The sequence below is a fragment of the Chrysoperla carnea genome, chromosome 3, assembly GCF_905475395.1.
Source record: "Chrysoperla carnea chromosome 3, inChrCarn1.1, whole genome shotgun sequence".
NCBI classification, from domain to species: Eukaryota; Metazoa; Arthropoda; class Insecta; order Neuroptera; family Chrysopidae; genus Chrysoperla; species Chrysoperla carnea.
Genome location: NC_058339.1, coordinates 11,988,391 through 12,002,577, shown reverse-complemented (window position 1 = coordinate 12,002,577; position 14,187 = coordinate 11,988,391). Strand labels below are relative to the sequence as shown.

At 32.0% G+C, this 14,187-nt stretch overlaps 2 protein-coding genes across 2 annotated transcripts; both read left to right on the top strand.

Annotated features, from left to right (window-relative positions):
• Positions 1-3,569: 3,569 nt before the first annotated feature.
• On the top strand, positions 3,570-5,187 carry LOC123296430. The gene is made up of 4 exons (XM_044877902.1): positions 3,570-3,745; positions 3,960-4,085; positions 4,450-4,545; positions 4,916-5,187. The coding sequence occupies exons 1-4, from the start codon at positions 3,652-3,654 to the stop codon at positions 5,086-5,088; spliced, it is 489 nt and encodes a 162-aa protein (XP_044733837.1). The 5' UTR covers positions 3,570-3,651; the 3' UTR covers positions 5,089-5,187.
• Positions 5,188-12,077: 6,890 nt separating this feature from the next.
• Positions 12,078-13,582, top strand: LOC123294485. Its single transcript, XM_044875532.1, has 3 exons — positions 12,078-12,307; positions 12,376-12,472; positions 13,186-13,582. The coding sequence occupies exons 1-3, from the start codon at positions 12,188-12,190 to the stop codon at positions 13,560-13,562; spliced, it is 594 nt and encodes a 197-aa protein (XP_044731467.1). The 5' UTR covers positions 12,078-12,187; the 3' UTR covers positions 13,563-13,582.
• Positions 13,583-14,187: the final 605 nt, after the last annotated feature.

The following is a 14,187-nucleotide window of genomic DNA, read 5'->3' as shown; positions in this document are numbered from 1 at the left end:
CTTTATGACGTCATCAGAATCCAAAAAATTTAATTTTGCTCTATCACATTCAAATTTTATCCACTTTTGATAAACCAAGTATGTAATCCTACTAATATAAATTTGGGTCATAGTTTTCAAATTTGTGATCAAAATTAACCTAGCTGTAATAGATGTCAAGAATGTGGAGACTTGGTCTCGGAATTAGCCACATTAGTGATAGCTAGCGAAAAACTGACATCACAGCTAAAAAGACTGGCCTCAAATTAGTGGGTTTTAAAAAAAATTCCAATAAAATTGAATAAAATTTGCCTGTGTTTTCAAAAAAATTGAATTTTTTAACTTTATGACGTCATCAGAATCCAAAAAATTTAATTTTGCTCTATCACATTCAAATTTTATACAATTTTGATAAACCAAGTATGTTCTCCTAATAAATTTGGGTCATACTTTTCAAATTTGTTATCAAAATTAACCTAGCTCTTATTAAAACAATAAATGTTATATTTGTATTACTTTTATTTATTTTTGCATAATCCACTTTTTATGACTTAAACCGTAAATATACAAATTTATTACTAATGACTGTTATCATAAAGAGACATTTTCCGCTTTAACATTTCATTAAAATGGAGGAAACTCTTGTTGAAATTGTTTAATATAAATCAATTGGCCATCTACTGTGATTTGTCGTTTTTCATTACATATTTTGTTAATTAAGTTTTTTTCAATGTTTGGTATTATTTTTTTTATTATTGACATCCTGACCTATATTATATATGTTTTGTTCGTATAAATAATAATTATTTATTCATATTTAAAATAATTATAATTGTTTGAAATATTTTTTACAGTGTCTTCATTTTGAATTATCCAAATATCCCATGTATAGAAACTAGTGGTGAGTTTAGAACAGTTCGCATAGAGTTGAAAATTGGTAGAAGATTTTAAGCATATTATTATAGATAAAATTTGAAAAATGGGAAAAATAGATCCAAAATTAAATAACCTTGTCTGCTCTGCGTATAAACATATACTTGGGATAGCGTATACTGCTAATGAATCGACATTAGTAGAATTGGATGAATTGCCATCATCATAACTTCACAAGCAGAATTCAAAAAGATTATTTTAAGCTGGGTATGAAAGATTGAGTGATTGAAATAATGAATGAAATAGGAATGAATGAGAACATTCCCGATTTGTACACAAGAAGACTATTCATAAATTTTAGAAGGGGGAGGTATATACGGGAGAATAAAAATAAAATGAATGGTAAGCGAGCGTTTGTTTTATGTGGAGGATTTGATTCTGGATATCACTTGCGAAGAATGGCAGGATATAAGTGAGGGAATGAGAGAGGATATATTGAAAGAATGCTGGACAAAGTTTTGAATGTCGAAAATATAAGACAGATAATAATAGTTGCGGAATATATAGACAAGATGATAATTGTGAAAGGAAAAGAACACTTTTAACCCCGAAAAACTTTGCTAGAAAACACTTTTTTTGTACTATTATTTATTTAATTGTGTTAGGTTTTATTGGAATACTAGCTGTTAAACCCGCTTCGCTGGGTTGTTTTTGCACATTTAAATATCAAAATTGTTAAATGAAAGACTTTTTTTTTAATTCTCTCTGTGTGTACGGAACAGTAAGATTTTTTTGGCCGATCCCAATATTATGTCTACACTCTCTGTGTGTACGGAAAAGTAAGGGAAAGATCGATAGAAACCCATGGAACATTCCAGAATATTCGAGGAAGTTCTAGAAAATTCGATAGAAATCCATAGAACATTCCAGAATGTTCGAGAAAATTCTAGAAAATTCGATAGAAATCCATAGAACATTCCAGTGACGCCATCTAGTGAAAATTGTACTATTGACAGTGGCGCCATCTATTTAAAATTATTAGAACTAAAAAATCGAAAGACATTTGCGCCAGTAGCGCCATCTAGTGAAAATTGTACTATTGACAGTGACGCCATCTATTGAAAATTATTAGAACTATTTTTTAATCTATTTTTCTATGAATTCCTAGATCATTTTTAATTCCACCCCCACCAAACTCCCTTATTCACAATGCACCCCCACCAAACTCCCTTATTCACAATGGTAGCCTAAGGGCTACCCAATGACATTATCCCCTACCGAAGGTCAATGGTTAGTTTTAGGGAAAACCGGGGACATACAAACAAACATTCTCTTTTTATATATATAGATTAGAATAAGTACTTTGTTTAAGAATATGCATATATTATTTGATTAGCTTCGACATATCAATATAGATCTGATTATTATTTGATTTCTGTAAACATGCAATTTAAAAACTCGAAAAACGAAAATATTTGCCTATTTTCTTGTAAGGGACATATTTTCTAGAATCAAAAACATATTCCTTTCAGCTATAACTGTTTTTTTTACAGTGAGCTAACTCATTCAAATTAAAAATGAAGTCACTGTGATCTAAACGCAAAAGGCATTTCAATATAAAAATAATACGTCCTATATAAATTATTCCATTAAGCTTCATAATTAAATTAGCAATTTAATTATTTATTACTGTATATCATACTAATTTGATCTTTAATACATGATTAAAATTATTTTTTTCGAAATACACATTACCTAGTTATTCTATTCTTTATTTATACCATATCTTTATCGATATATACGATCGATATATACAAAAATTATTGTATAATTTTCAAAGATTATTCTAAGTTTTTTTTGATGTTTCTAACACATTTTAATGCAATGTTTAGATCAATTTGTACATCAAAAATACGTATGTGTACTACAAAACAATCGAGTCAAATGGTGCAATAGCATTGTCCAAGACTCTAGAAAGCAATTGGTCAGCTAAGTTTCCCCAAACCTTGGCCAAAGATAATAAGTTTTTATGCTTTACCTTTACCTATAATGAAAAATTAAAAATGCGAATTTTGTCATGAAAATTGATATATAAAAAACATTCTAAGCAACTTTTTCTAATAATTTTTTTCGATATCTCTAACCATCTCTGGTGCTAGGCAAAATTTTATGAATTTGCCTTATTTGTCAATTTGTAGCAGGCTTGTGAGTGAGTTTAAAGTCCAGGTTTCTGTTAACTATCTTAAAAATGTAACCAACTCCCCTATATTACTGTGCAAATTTTCAAATCGATATTTCTATAAATGACGAAAGTGTGAGGATGTCTTCACTTTTAATTAATTATATCTCGTGAACCATGTGGTAAAAAACTTTGTTTTTTTTTTCTATGGATGTATTTAAGAATAATCTTTCGAATAAATCAAAAAAAATGTGGGGCCAGGTTTAAATAATTTGGGTAACAACCTACCTAAAACCCTTAACCCTTTTGGTGTAAATTGCTCTTAAAAGGCTTAAATTAACTAATAAGAAAAGAGATAATATATGATTGTATAGATATCTACCTGCAAAAAATAAGAGTAGAGAAAATAAAAATTTAATTTTTGAGTTGTAGATAATTTTATTATTGAAGACAGTGTGAAGTTTTGAAGAAAGTATTACAACTATTTATAAACGATTTTATCAAATATAGCTTTACAGTAATTATACCGTTAACTTTTCAATGAGTTTCATGTACTTTGTAATGTTATTAAATTGATATCAACTTTGTGAAATTAATTTTTATTTCTTAATAAAACAACAATGATTCGTGAAAATTTCTTTTTAATCCTTGGTTTAATATTTATAAACGTAAATTTAAGTGAACAATGGAAGATAAATAATCAGCTAATGTTAGGTACGTATGCATTAATTGCAAATCGCTTCAGCATTCCTTCTTAGCTAAAAAAAAATTTCGTATAAATATCAATATAATTTTTAAACGAAAAAAAAAATCTGTGTATGAAGAATTTCTAGAAAAACATTATTTTAAATAATTATCCAATTTGTTATACGTAATAATAAAAATTAAATTCCATATTTTCACCTGAAAAACTCTTTTTTAATTCTAGAGACGTGTTTGGAAATAGATCGAGGTAACAACTCGATTCACATGGAAGTTTATAAAGAAATCGTAAAGATGGTATACATTGTATGTAATTCAAAACACTTAAACAGGCTAAATTCGAATGAAAAAGGTATAATTCTGCAGTAATAGTAGGTATCTTGATATTTGTTTTATTAGTTATTAGTTTTGAAAGTTATAACGGATTAGAAGGTATTATCAAATTGACCATGATTTACCTCTCATTTTCAAGCTTATTGTGAAAAATAGACTTTCGGTCTAAATGTACCGTTTAGGAAAAAACCAGACTAGAGAAATAATATTACTATTTAATTTTGTTCGTTATATAATATGTATATCACATCTGTAATAAAATTGCCTATAAAAAAGTAGTAAATTTTCGTATCACTATCTCTCTGTTTTAGCCACGGGTATCACACTGCGGAATTCTAGTATCGCATTGCGGAATTAATTTTAGTAGTTTTGTTTTCTTTTAGATATGTGTAAAGAAGTGGAAGGATTAGAACCAGAGGATACGACGGACTATATGTCGGGTAATAATAAAAAGTTTATGAATCTGTGTAAAGATGTAGGTATGTAATTGTGTCTTTTTCATTTTTCTTACCCCATACTGACATATGCGAATATTATATAATTCCCACAATATTATAACATCCCACCTTTGGAATAACAAGCTCATGACTTATATAGTGTTAGAGAAAAATGAGATCAACATTATTTTTGCCCAGAGCGACAAAATACCTAGATCGGGCCGTGCTATCGGCAATGATCGAAATGTAATTAGTTTGTTTGGTGTAAATTGCTCTTGATTTTTCACACCTTTTCTACTTTATATTTCGAAAAAACGAAGTAGCAGCCACAATACATTTTGAAACATATTTCAAGTAGTTTATATATATTTATGTTTCGTTATTAAATATTTGTTTTTATACAATTTTTTAGCATGTGCTTTGTTTGGAAAGAATCAAATTTATTCATCATGTAATAATAAATGTCAAAGATTATGCACTAAGCATGAAAACACATCGAATTGTAAAATAACTTGTGATCATGGATGCGGATGTCGAGAAAATGATTGTTGGGATGAACAAATAAATGAGTGCAGACAAAATTAAAACAAAGTAGTACGAAATAAAAATACTTTATTAAAGACTTTATTACGTTGTAACGAACTAAAAGTATAAGCATGGCACAACCTGTAAATAATAATATTTAAAAAGTCATGAAAAATGTTTTAGCATTAAAAAATATTGTTTTTTTTTTTTTTTTTTTTCATCATATTTCTTTGCGTTGCCACCCATAACTGAGTACATAAAGTTTTCAGGAAAATAACACCTCTCTTTTCGAAAGTTTATGTTGCATAAGTAGATATTAACGTAACAAGTGTTCCCCGCCTAGGATGGCAAAAGTGCGTAATTTTTTCCTTTTTCTACCATTCTACAGGTGAAAGCAGATTATATAATTGAGTGTGTACCTGATAGAATAATAAATTCACCTATGTTTGTTGGAACAGAGCATAGATTAACTTTGAACAAACACATTTTTTACAACATTATTTATTGTAAATAAGACAAAACAATTTGTTTGTTAGGCAACTCTTAATACTTATCGTTAATTTTATTGCCAACCCTAAGATAAATGGAAAGGTAATTGTTGTTTTTAAAAAGTCAAAATAATTTGGTGGAAAGTTTAATGGAGTTTCATTTTAATGGATTTCATCTATCAGATGAAATCTTTTTTTAATTTTGTAAATTTCTTTTGTAAGTTTTAATAAAAAAATTTTTGTTAGGATCAACTTTCTAATTTAAAGTGTTAAATTGACTAAATTGGCTATTTAAAACAACCCAGAGAAGTAGATCCAAGCTGATGTAAGAACATAATACCTCCCATCAAATGCAATGTTTTGTTTAAGGTATTTTTTGTTTGATTTACTTATAAAACAAGCTTAAAACGATCCATTCTGCATGTATACATTTTTATTTTTACCCACACATTCATATAAATCGTTCTATCCATTCTTTTTTTTTTTTTTTTTTTTTTATTTAAAAACTGGCTTCAGCAATTGCCATACAGCCATTAACAAAGTACAATTAAAATACAATTCAAAACTTAAAAGAAAGATTGAAACAATATGTAATATTCTACAAAGTCATAAAAAAAAAAATGAAACAATATATAATATTCTACTAAGTCCTAAAAAAAAAAATTTTAATTCGAGAAAAAAAAAAAAAAATCAAGAATAAAAAAAAATCAAACAAATAATAATGTATATTCTTAATAAGGACTTTGGAATTTGAAAACAAAAAGGGAAATTCTTATTAATTGAAGGAATAATTATAGAGTAATAACAAGAAATTATAAGTAATTATAGAGACGGGGACACAAAGGAGATTAGAAGGATGTTCGTCGTCGGGGCCCATCGAGACTTTTAACAAAGGTGGTTGACAATAATAACATAGGTTGGGGGCCACGGAAAGGTTTACAATAGAGAAAGTATGTAGGGTTTTTACATAAGATACACAAAAACACTTTATTTATGTTTAAATTGGGAGTTGGGTCTTATTAAGGAAGCTGCAAATTGTAGAGAGGATATCATAATTATTTAAGGATAGGAGATGGGGTATAAAGTAAGGACCAAAAACACCCATACGGGCTAAGGAGCTTAGGAGCATTGGTCTATGTTGATTAAAGAGTGGGCAGGCGAAGATGACGTGATTTATGTCGCAGTATGGGTAGCCACATCTACAATTTGTGTCGGGGACAACGTTTATTTTATGTAGATGAGCGGGTAAACTGTTGTGCCCCGTTCTGAGGCGGCCAATCATTGTAATATTTTTCCTGCCCACATCCCATTCATGGAACCATGTTTGAAGTGCTGGAGCAGGCTGTAGTGCATATAGTTTACGACCTTTTGTTGAATTTCTCCATATTTGGTTCCAATCATTCAACATAGACGTTCTGCAGACGGCCCAAAGATCTTGTGCTGGTGGTGGTGAGTTATCTTCTGCACCATTTTGAACTGCGTCCCTAGCCAACATATCAACAAACTCGTTTCCACGTATACCAATGTGTGATGGACACCACACAAAGGCAACGGAGAAACGATTTTGAATTAGTTTTAGTACGGTGTTTTTTATCAATACTATAAGAAATGGAGTTTTGGAAGAGATGGAATTTTGTTTGAGAAGGGAAAGGGAGCTTAGTGAGTCAGATACAATAGCTGCTTTTCTGATACCCTCAGACTCCACGTATGAGAGTGCTTCCAAAATAGCTACACATTCTGCTGAAAAGATGGAAAAAAATTTTGATATGCTTAAAGAGGCAGAATGTGCGCTAGAGGAACAATGATACGCAACTCCCACACGTGCGTCTGCGTCCAACTTGGAGGCGTCTGTAAAGATGAATGTATAATTAGGAAGAATGGAGTCCAGGTAATTATTAAATGTGGAATTGACAAAAATAGAACCATAAACGGCATCGTTCTTGTCAAGGCCACAATCAACAAACACCGGGATTTTTGAATAACGGGATACAAACTCAAAGGAAAAAAAGGGTGGTAATAAGGATTGGTAAATGGGAATTATACCAAAGACACGATAAGCCACCACAAGGAGAGGAAGTTCTTTATTTCTCCAATAGGGGGAGTTTGTACAGTGGTTGTTTAATCGGATAAGTTTCGGAATTAAGGGATGGGATAAGGAAGAATATTGGTTGAGGAAGAACTTTTTAGCTAAATACAGACGACGGACAGTTAATGGAGCATCCGCTGCCTCAATCAGTAAGGAGTTAGTGGGACAGGAGCGCATTTGTCCAAGAGCAATGCGTAAAGTTTGGAATTGGACTCTATCTAACCTTAAAGATCGTTGGTTAGAAAGTGGAGACAAAAGGAAGGAACCATAATCGATAAAACTTCGAATAATTTGTCTGTATATCATAAGCAAAGTACTCTGATCGGCCCCCCACCAAACTTTGGTGAGAGCACGTATGATGTTGATTCTTGGGGTACATTTACTTATAATATAGTCGACATGCGAATTCCAATTCAATTTTTTATCAAAAATGACTCCTAGGAATTTTACGTTCGTTTGACAGGAAATGGATGTATTGAGAAAGGGAATGGATTCGACATTGCATCTGTGCCTAGTGAAAACCATGGCTGAACTTTTTGTAACGGATATTTCCAAATTGATAGAAATTAAATGGTTTTGTAATGTGGACAAAGCGTTTGAAACATTATCGACAGCTGTTTGTAAGGATTTGGAGGACGAATATAGGACAAAGTCATCTGCGTATTGCAGGAGCTGGATAGGAGGCTGATTTACGATTTGTAGACCAGTGGTGTAGATATTGAAAAGGAGGGGACTTAAAACTGCACCCTGCGGCAAGCCTAAGAATGCAGTTCTAGGGCCAGATAAATGGTTTTGGTACTTTACAGTGAGATAACGAGCTTTCAGAAAGTTATAAATGAACGATATTAGTCTAGGAGGAGCAGACAAAGACGTGAGGATGTTGATTAAGGTGTTAATATCAACATTGTCAAATGCTCCTTTCACGTCTATAAAGCAACAAACCAGGTATCCATTTTCGGAGAGAGCAATCTGAACATCGGTCATGAGTATAGACAGGTTATCAAGAGTAGAGGATTTCTTGCGAAAGCCTCGCGAGTACGGTGGGATAATATTGTTGTGTTCACACCACCATTCCAACCTGTTTTTTATCAGGTGTTCCATAACTTTAGATACGCACGAGGCTAACGCAATTGGACGATAGGATTGATGTGAATTAGGATCCTTATTAGGTTTAAGTATTGGAACGATCGTCGTATGTTTCCATTCGTTCGGAACAGATGAATGTATAAAGAGTTGATTTAATGCTGACAAAAAAGATCTTTTAGCGTTGTCAGATAAGTTTTTCAACATGCTATAGGAAATATTATCTGGACCAGGGGACGAATCCGCCAGACCAGACAAAACTCCCTCCAATTCACAAGTTTCGAACGGACAATCCAGTGGATGATCGTTCTGGACAAACGGGATTTGTATAGGTATTGAAGCAAAATCCGGAGTCAGGTTTTCTAAGAAAGATAACGGCCAGTTTTGGTTTACAGGAGTCTGGGGATAGGGGTTAATAGACCTGCTATACATCTTGACTTTATTCCAAATCTCTTTGATAGGCGTATTCCTGGATAGACTTTCACAGAAAATCTTCCAGGAATTTCGCTTTTTCTCCTTAAATAGGCGCCTGGTTAGTGCTTGAAGCCTTCTAAAGGTACAGAATCTTTCAGGGGTAAAATTATTCCTGAGAGATTTCAAGGCCTCTTTTCTTGTTTTTATTTGTATTCTGCACTCGTTATCCCACCAGGGTGTAGGAGAAATTGACTTTTTAGGAGGTTTGGAATATGGAATGGTCCGATCAGCAGCAGAGGTGATAGTTTGTTGAAAGACCGAATACCATTCCAAGGGATTGTCTACGGGTATGAAGTTTGGAAGGGAATCGTCTACACTACGAGAGTACAAATCCCAATTTGCTCTCTCGCACTGTCTACGAGGTGAATGTTTGGGTTGGGATAGGCTGTGACGATGATTTAGGGTTATTAAAATAGGAATATGATCGCTACCATAACTATCATTGAGGATATTCCAATGGGAAATTAAACTGAGTTGGGGGGAACAAAAGGTGATGTCAACAGCAGATGATCTATGTTGAGGTGAAGGAATAATTGTTGGTGATCCGTCATTCATGCAAACCAAATTTTTGGAATCCATGAATTCCGTCAGTATATCACCTCCTCTATCGGATGCATGGCAACCCCATAAAGGATGATGATAATTTAAATCACCAGCAATTAGTATGGGTTCAGGTACATTACGAAACATAAGGCTAAGTTGATCTAAGGGTACAATGTTTTGAGAGGAGTTATTGTAGATGGAAACTATCGATATGCCAGCAACTTTAACCGCGATTACCTGGAAAAAGCGGTCATTCGACTCAACAGGAATGATTTGAGCAGAAAGACCCCTTCTTACAAGAATCGCAGTTCCACCATAACCGTCATATCTATCATTTCGGAAAATTTGATAACCACGAATTTTTGTTGTTGAATTTTCTTTTAACCAAGTTTCACTTAGTAGTACAATGTCAATAGGATAAGAGAATAAAATAAGGGAAAGGTTAACTTTATTTTGATTTAGACTGCGGATGTTCCACTGAAGCAGGTTCAGCTGTGAAGCCAACTGATCCATGATTTAATAAATTAATTGAAGTTTGTAAGATATTTTTTTTGATAGCTGGGTCGAGATTAACAGAATTTAAAACGGAAATGAGAATAGTGAAGAATGGGTCAGTTGGAGAGGGTCCAGTAGATGTAGAAGGAAGATTATAATTAATAGGGGTATTGGATCTACCATTTGGGTTTAACAAAATATTATCAATTTGAGCCGCAATAGAATTTGAAGGAGAAGAGGAATCTTTACGTTTTTTGGGATTCGAGGGAGCAGAGGTTGGGGATGTTATTTTAGCGTATGTTCTTCTGATAATAGGTTTTGTTGTGGGTAGTGGAGAAGTAGAATAAGATAGTGCGGGAAATTGTTGGGGAGTTGAGCTAACGTTTATTGTTGGATTCGGAAGGGTATCATTACTCAGGATTTTGGGGACTTCACCACAAGCTTCAAAATAAGAAACCCCATTGGAGGCCATAATTTTCTTTATTGCTATTTGGCGTTTATACTCAGGGCAGTTTTTATATGTGGCTGAGTGGGCCCCATTACAATTAATGCATGTTTTTAGTAGGGAATCATCTTTATCACATTCGGAGGATTTGTGGGAATCGGAACAGATGGCACAGCGGGGAGAGCTTTTACAGTTTTTGGTAATGTGACCAAATCTACAACAATTGTAGCATTGGGTCACTGGGAAGATGTATGTTTCAACGGGGCGGGAACAGTAAAACATTGTTACATAATCGGGAATAAAGGTGCCTTCGAATGTGATAAGTACAGTGGTGGTAGGTTTATAGGACGGTATGCCCTCGGGAGATGTTGTTTTTCGAGATATACGATGTACTTTCAAGATTTTTACTTGCTTGTTATTTTGCATATTTTCTAAAATAGTTTGTTCATCAATGTTTATGTCAATGTCTCTAACAACACCTACCCGAGTTACACAGTGGGTAGGAACATACGCATGGAGTTTTTCGGTTGTTAGGATAGGATTTTCAAGAAATGCATTTGCTGATGTGGAAGTTTTAAATTGGACGCAAATCCTATTGCGACCCAAATTCTCAATCTTGGCTATATTCGGTACTTTGTTTGAGTATAATATACGTCCAACGGCTAAAGGATGTAAGCGTCCTATATTTTGATCCTTGGATTCCACGAAGATCTTAAAAGGCCCGAGTGCATTTTTTTGGTATTTAAAAATAGGTTTTTCTTTGGTAGGTACAGAGGAATTATCAGGTAGGACTAATGGCTTATCATTATTTGGTACATTAGGAGTAGGGTTTTCCAGACCCATCCGAGAAGGGTCTGGTGGAGATTCATTTCCAGCCACCTCCTAATAGTTTATAATAGTAAAAAAAATATTGAAAAAGTATATTATTAAAAGTATGTATATACGAAAAAAAAAATTAAAAACAAAAACAAAAACAAAAATTAACTAACTACTAAGTAAACAGCTATTGTATGTACTCACCAGGTAAAAAAGGTAACAATTTAAACACAAACAAAAATACTTATGTAACTGTCGTAAACAATTAATAATTGAAATATTGTTGTTTTTATTTTGATAAAAATAAAATTCTTGATATTGTTGTAGACGAAAAACAAATGCGTCTATACTCTAGCAGAGTTTTAACAAGAATCGTTCTATCCATTCGTAAAGATTTATTTTCATCACTAAGATTTCTGATAACTTGTTTAATTCACTCACAGATGGCATGACAAGACTATAGTTAACAATCTGCCTTAATAATAATTTTAATATCTCCCATAAATTATATAAATGAATATTTTGAGGAAAAAAATTACCAAATATTAACAAAGGTTATCAAAAATCCCTGGGAAATTTGTTTTAGTCATATATTAATAGTAGAATGAAGTTAAATAGACTTGAACTGTCCACTGATGTGTAGTAAATGAATGCTGCTTTGATACCAACCAACACTACTTACGATAAACAACAAGAAATAAAATATTAATTAGTATATCAGTTATTAAAATGAATAAGCATAAATTAATTAATATTCTATTTATATTTATTACAAATTATATTTGTGTATTAACGCAAGACATTGGATTTCCTGAACAGGAACAAAATCCAGAATTCCTAAACAAAAATGTAAGTTCAAGTCAATTAATTTTATATTTTTTAACTAAATTGTGATTGTTGTGTTTTGTGTTATTAAGAATCGTCAACCAATTTATATACCAGGAAGGTGTCCACAAAATGAATTATTGTATCCAGGAGATCATGCGGATGATTGGATATGTGATTGTGCTCCAGGTAAATTAATTAATTTAGTTTTAGTTAGTTTTTGTATGACAATAATCTCAAACTATCTCTCGACAAATTAATCTTTTCCAAATACGTCATTTAAATTTTTTTAATTTATTTGAGAATGATATCTATCTGTCACTGTCATTAAAGTTATAAATATTAATGAATGATTATAATTTATTACAAATATTATAATTTATGAATATTATATACGAAAAATATAATGTACACTTGTTTTAAAAAAAAATCGAATCAACTGTATGGCAATTTGTATGATACTTAACGTTTAGATCAGGCGCAAGATAGAGTTGAGTGTGCAAAAATAGAGGACCGCATTTTGCATATGATTCTTGTTCAGAAAAGCTTATAGATTAATATTCTGGATGGGCCGGAAACCCTAGTGGTTCAAAAGGCTATTTGTTATTTTTTCCTAAAGTTCACCATATTTTTAAGTCGATGATGTACATCAGCATTGATGTACGTTGATGTACTCTGATGTACACAGGTGAACTACTGTACATCAATTGTGATGTAAGTAGATCTACACAGATGAACAAGTGTACATCTACTAAGATATAACTAGTTTTATAATGGTCTCAGTTTTACCATTTTTTTGATCGGAAGAAATTATCGGAGATATCCTGATATATAATCCAGTTTTTCTCGAGAGGGTATTTCAACAATTAAATCAGTCAATTGTTTATTTTCACTTGTTACAGGTTTCTTATACTATCCACTAAGAAATTTATGTTATCCAGCATATAAACAAGGACCATGTGAAAAAAAACAATATTTAGTATTACAATCGGATTCATCCATACCAAAATGTATATCGAATCCATGTCAAAGAAATGGTTACGTATTTTATCAAAACATGTGTCATCAATTGGGAAAATTAGATGGACCTTGTGGTTTAATAAGTACAGGAAATGGTATATTAGGTGTAAATAGTACAACTTTTGATGTTGAATGTTTACCATCTAGCGTAAGTCCACAATTAAGTTCGTATAACGATCCAATATACAACGATTTTTGCCCTTCAAATAGCCGTCGCAATTATAATGGTAAATGTAATCGTTCTGTCATCGTTAAATGATTAACTAAGAGGTTATTTATGGAAATTAATTAAAATAAATTGTAAATAATAAATAAATTTAATAAAATTATTTAATTAAAATGTATGTATAAAATTTTTTCAAACACAAACACAAATTTTTTTAAACAATCTAGCATGCTGATCATCCTGCCAGCAGGCAATCAGCTTGCCAGCAGACAATCAGACCATTTCAATTTAATCCAGGTTGGAATTTCAGACCTCGCGCATGGTGATAAATACTATACGACTACTTATTTAAATAATCAGTCGGAAAATATTGAAAACCTGCCGGACATTTTTCTCCGTGTTCCTTAGACCTTTAGGAACATACATCAAGACTAACTTCTACCATGTTTTGAAAATTAGGGAAGTTTCAATCTCCCCAATCACTCCAGTTCGAAATTCGTGCTATTTTTGGCCAAAAAAACTCACTTTATAGGGATAAAAAACCGATCCAACTTTGCGGTCTAAATAGCGTTTTATAAAAGTTCTTTATTTAAGACCATAATTTGGAAAATGAGGCGTTTTCAGATCACATTTAAAATAAATATTTCAAGTAGGTAATTAACTAATTACTATAAGTTTCTCGTGAATTATTTAACCAAGCAATGGCTTTTATTATTAT

Excerpts from the sequence above, each read along its gene's own strand:
- LOC123294485 (XM_044875532.1), top strand. The coding sequence starts at position 12,188 with ATGAATAAGCATAAATTAATTAATATTCTATTTATATTTATTACAAAT. Across the intron at positions 12,308-12,375 it reads CAGAATTCCTAAACAAAAAT|AATCGTCAACCAATTTATAT; the intron begins GTAAGTTCAAGT and ends TGTGTTATTAAG. Across the intron at positions 12,473-13,185 it reads GATATGTGATTGTGCTCCAG|GTTTCTTATACTATCCACTA; the intron begins GTAAATTAATTA and ends CACTTGTTACAG.
- LOC123296430 (XM_044877902.1), top strand. The coding sequence starts at position 3,652 with ATGATTCGTGAAAATTTCTTTTTAATCCTTGGTTTAATATTTATAAAC. Across the intron at positions 3,746-3,959 it reads AAATAATCAGCTAATGTTAG|AGACGTGTTTGGAAATAGAT; the intron begins GTACGTATGCAT and ends TTTTAATTCTAG. Across the intron at positions 4,546-4,915 it reads GAATCTGTGTAAAGATGTAG|CATGTGCTTTGTTTGGAAAG; the intron begins GTATGTAATTGT and ends ACAATTTTTTAG.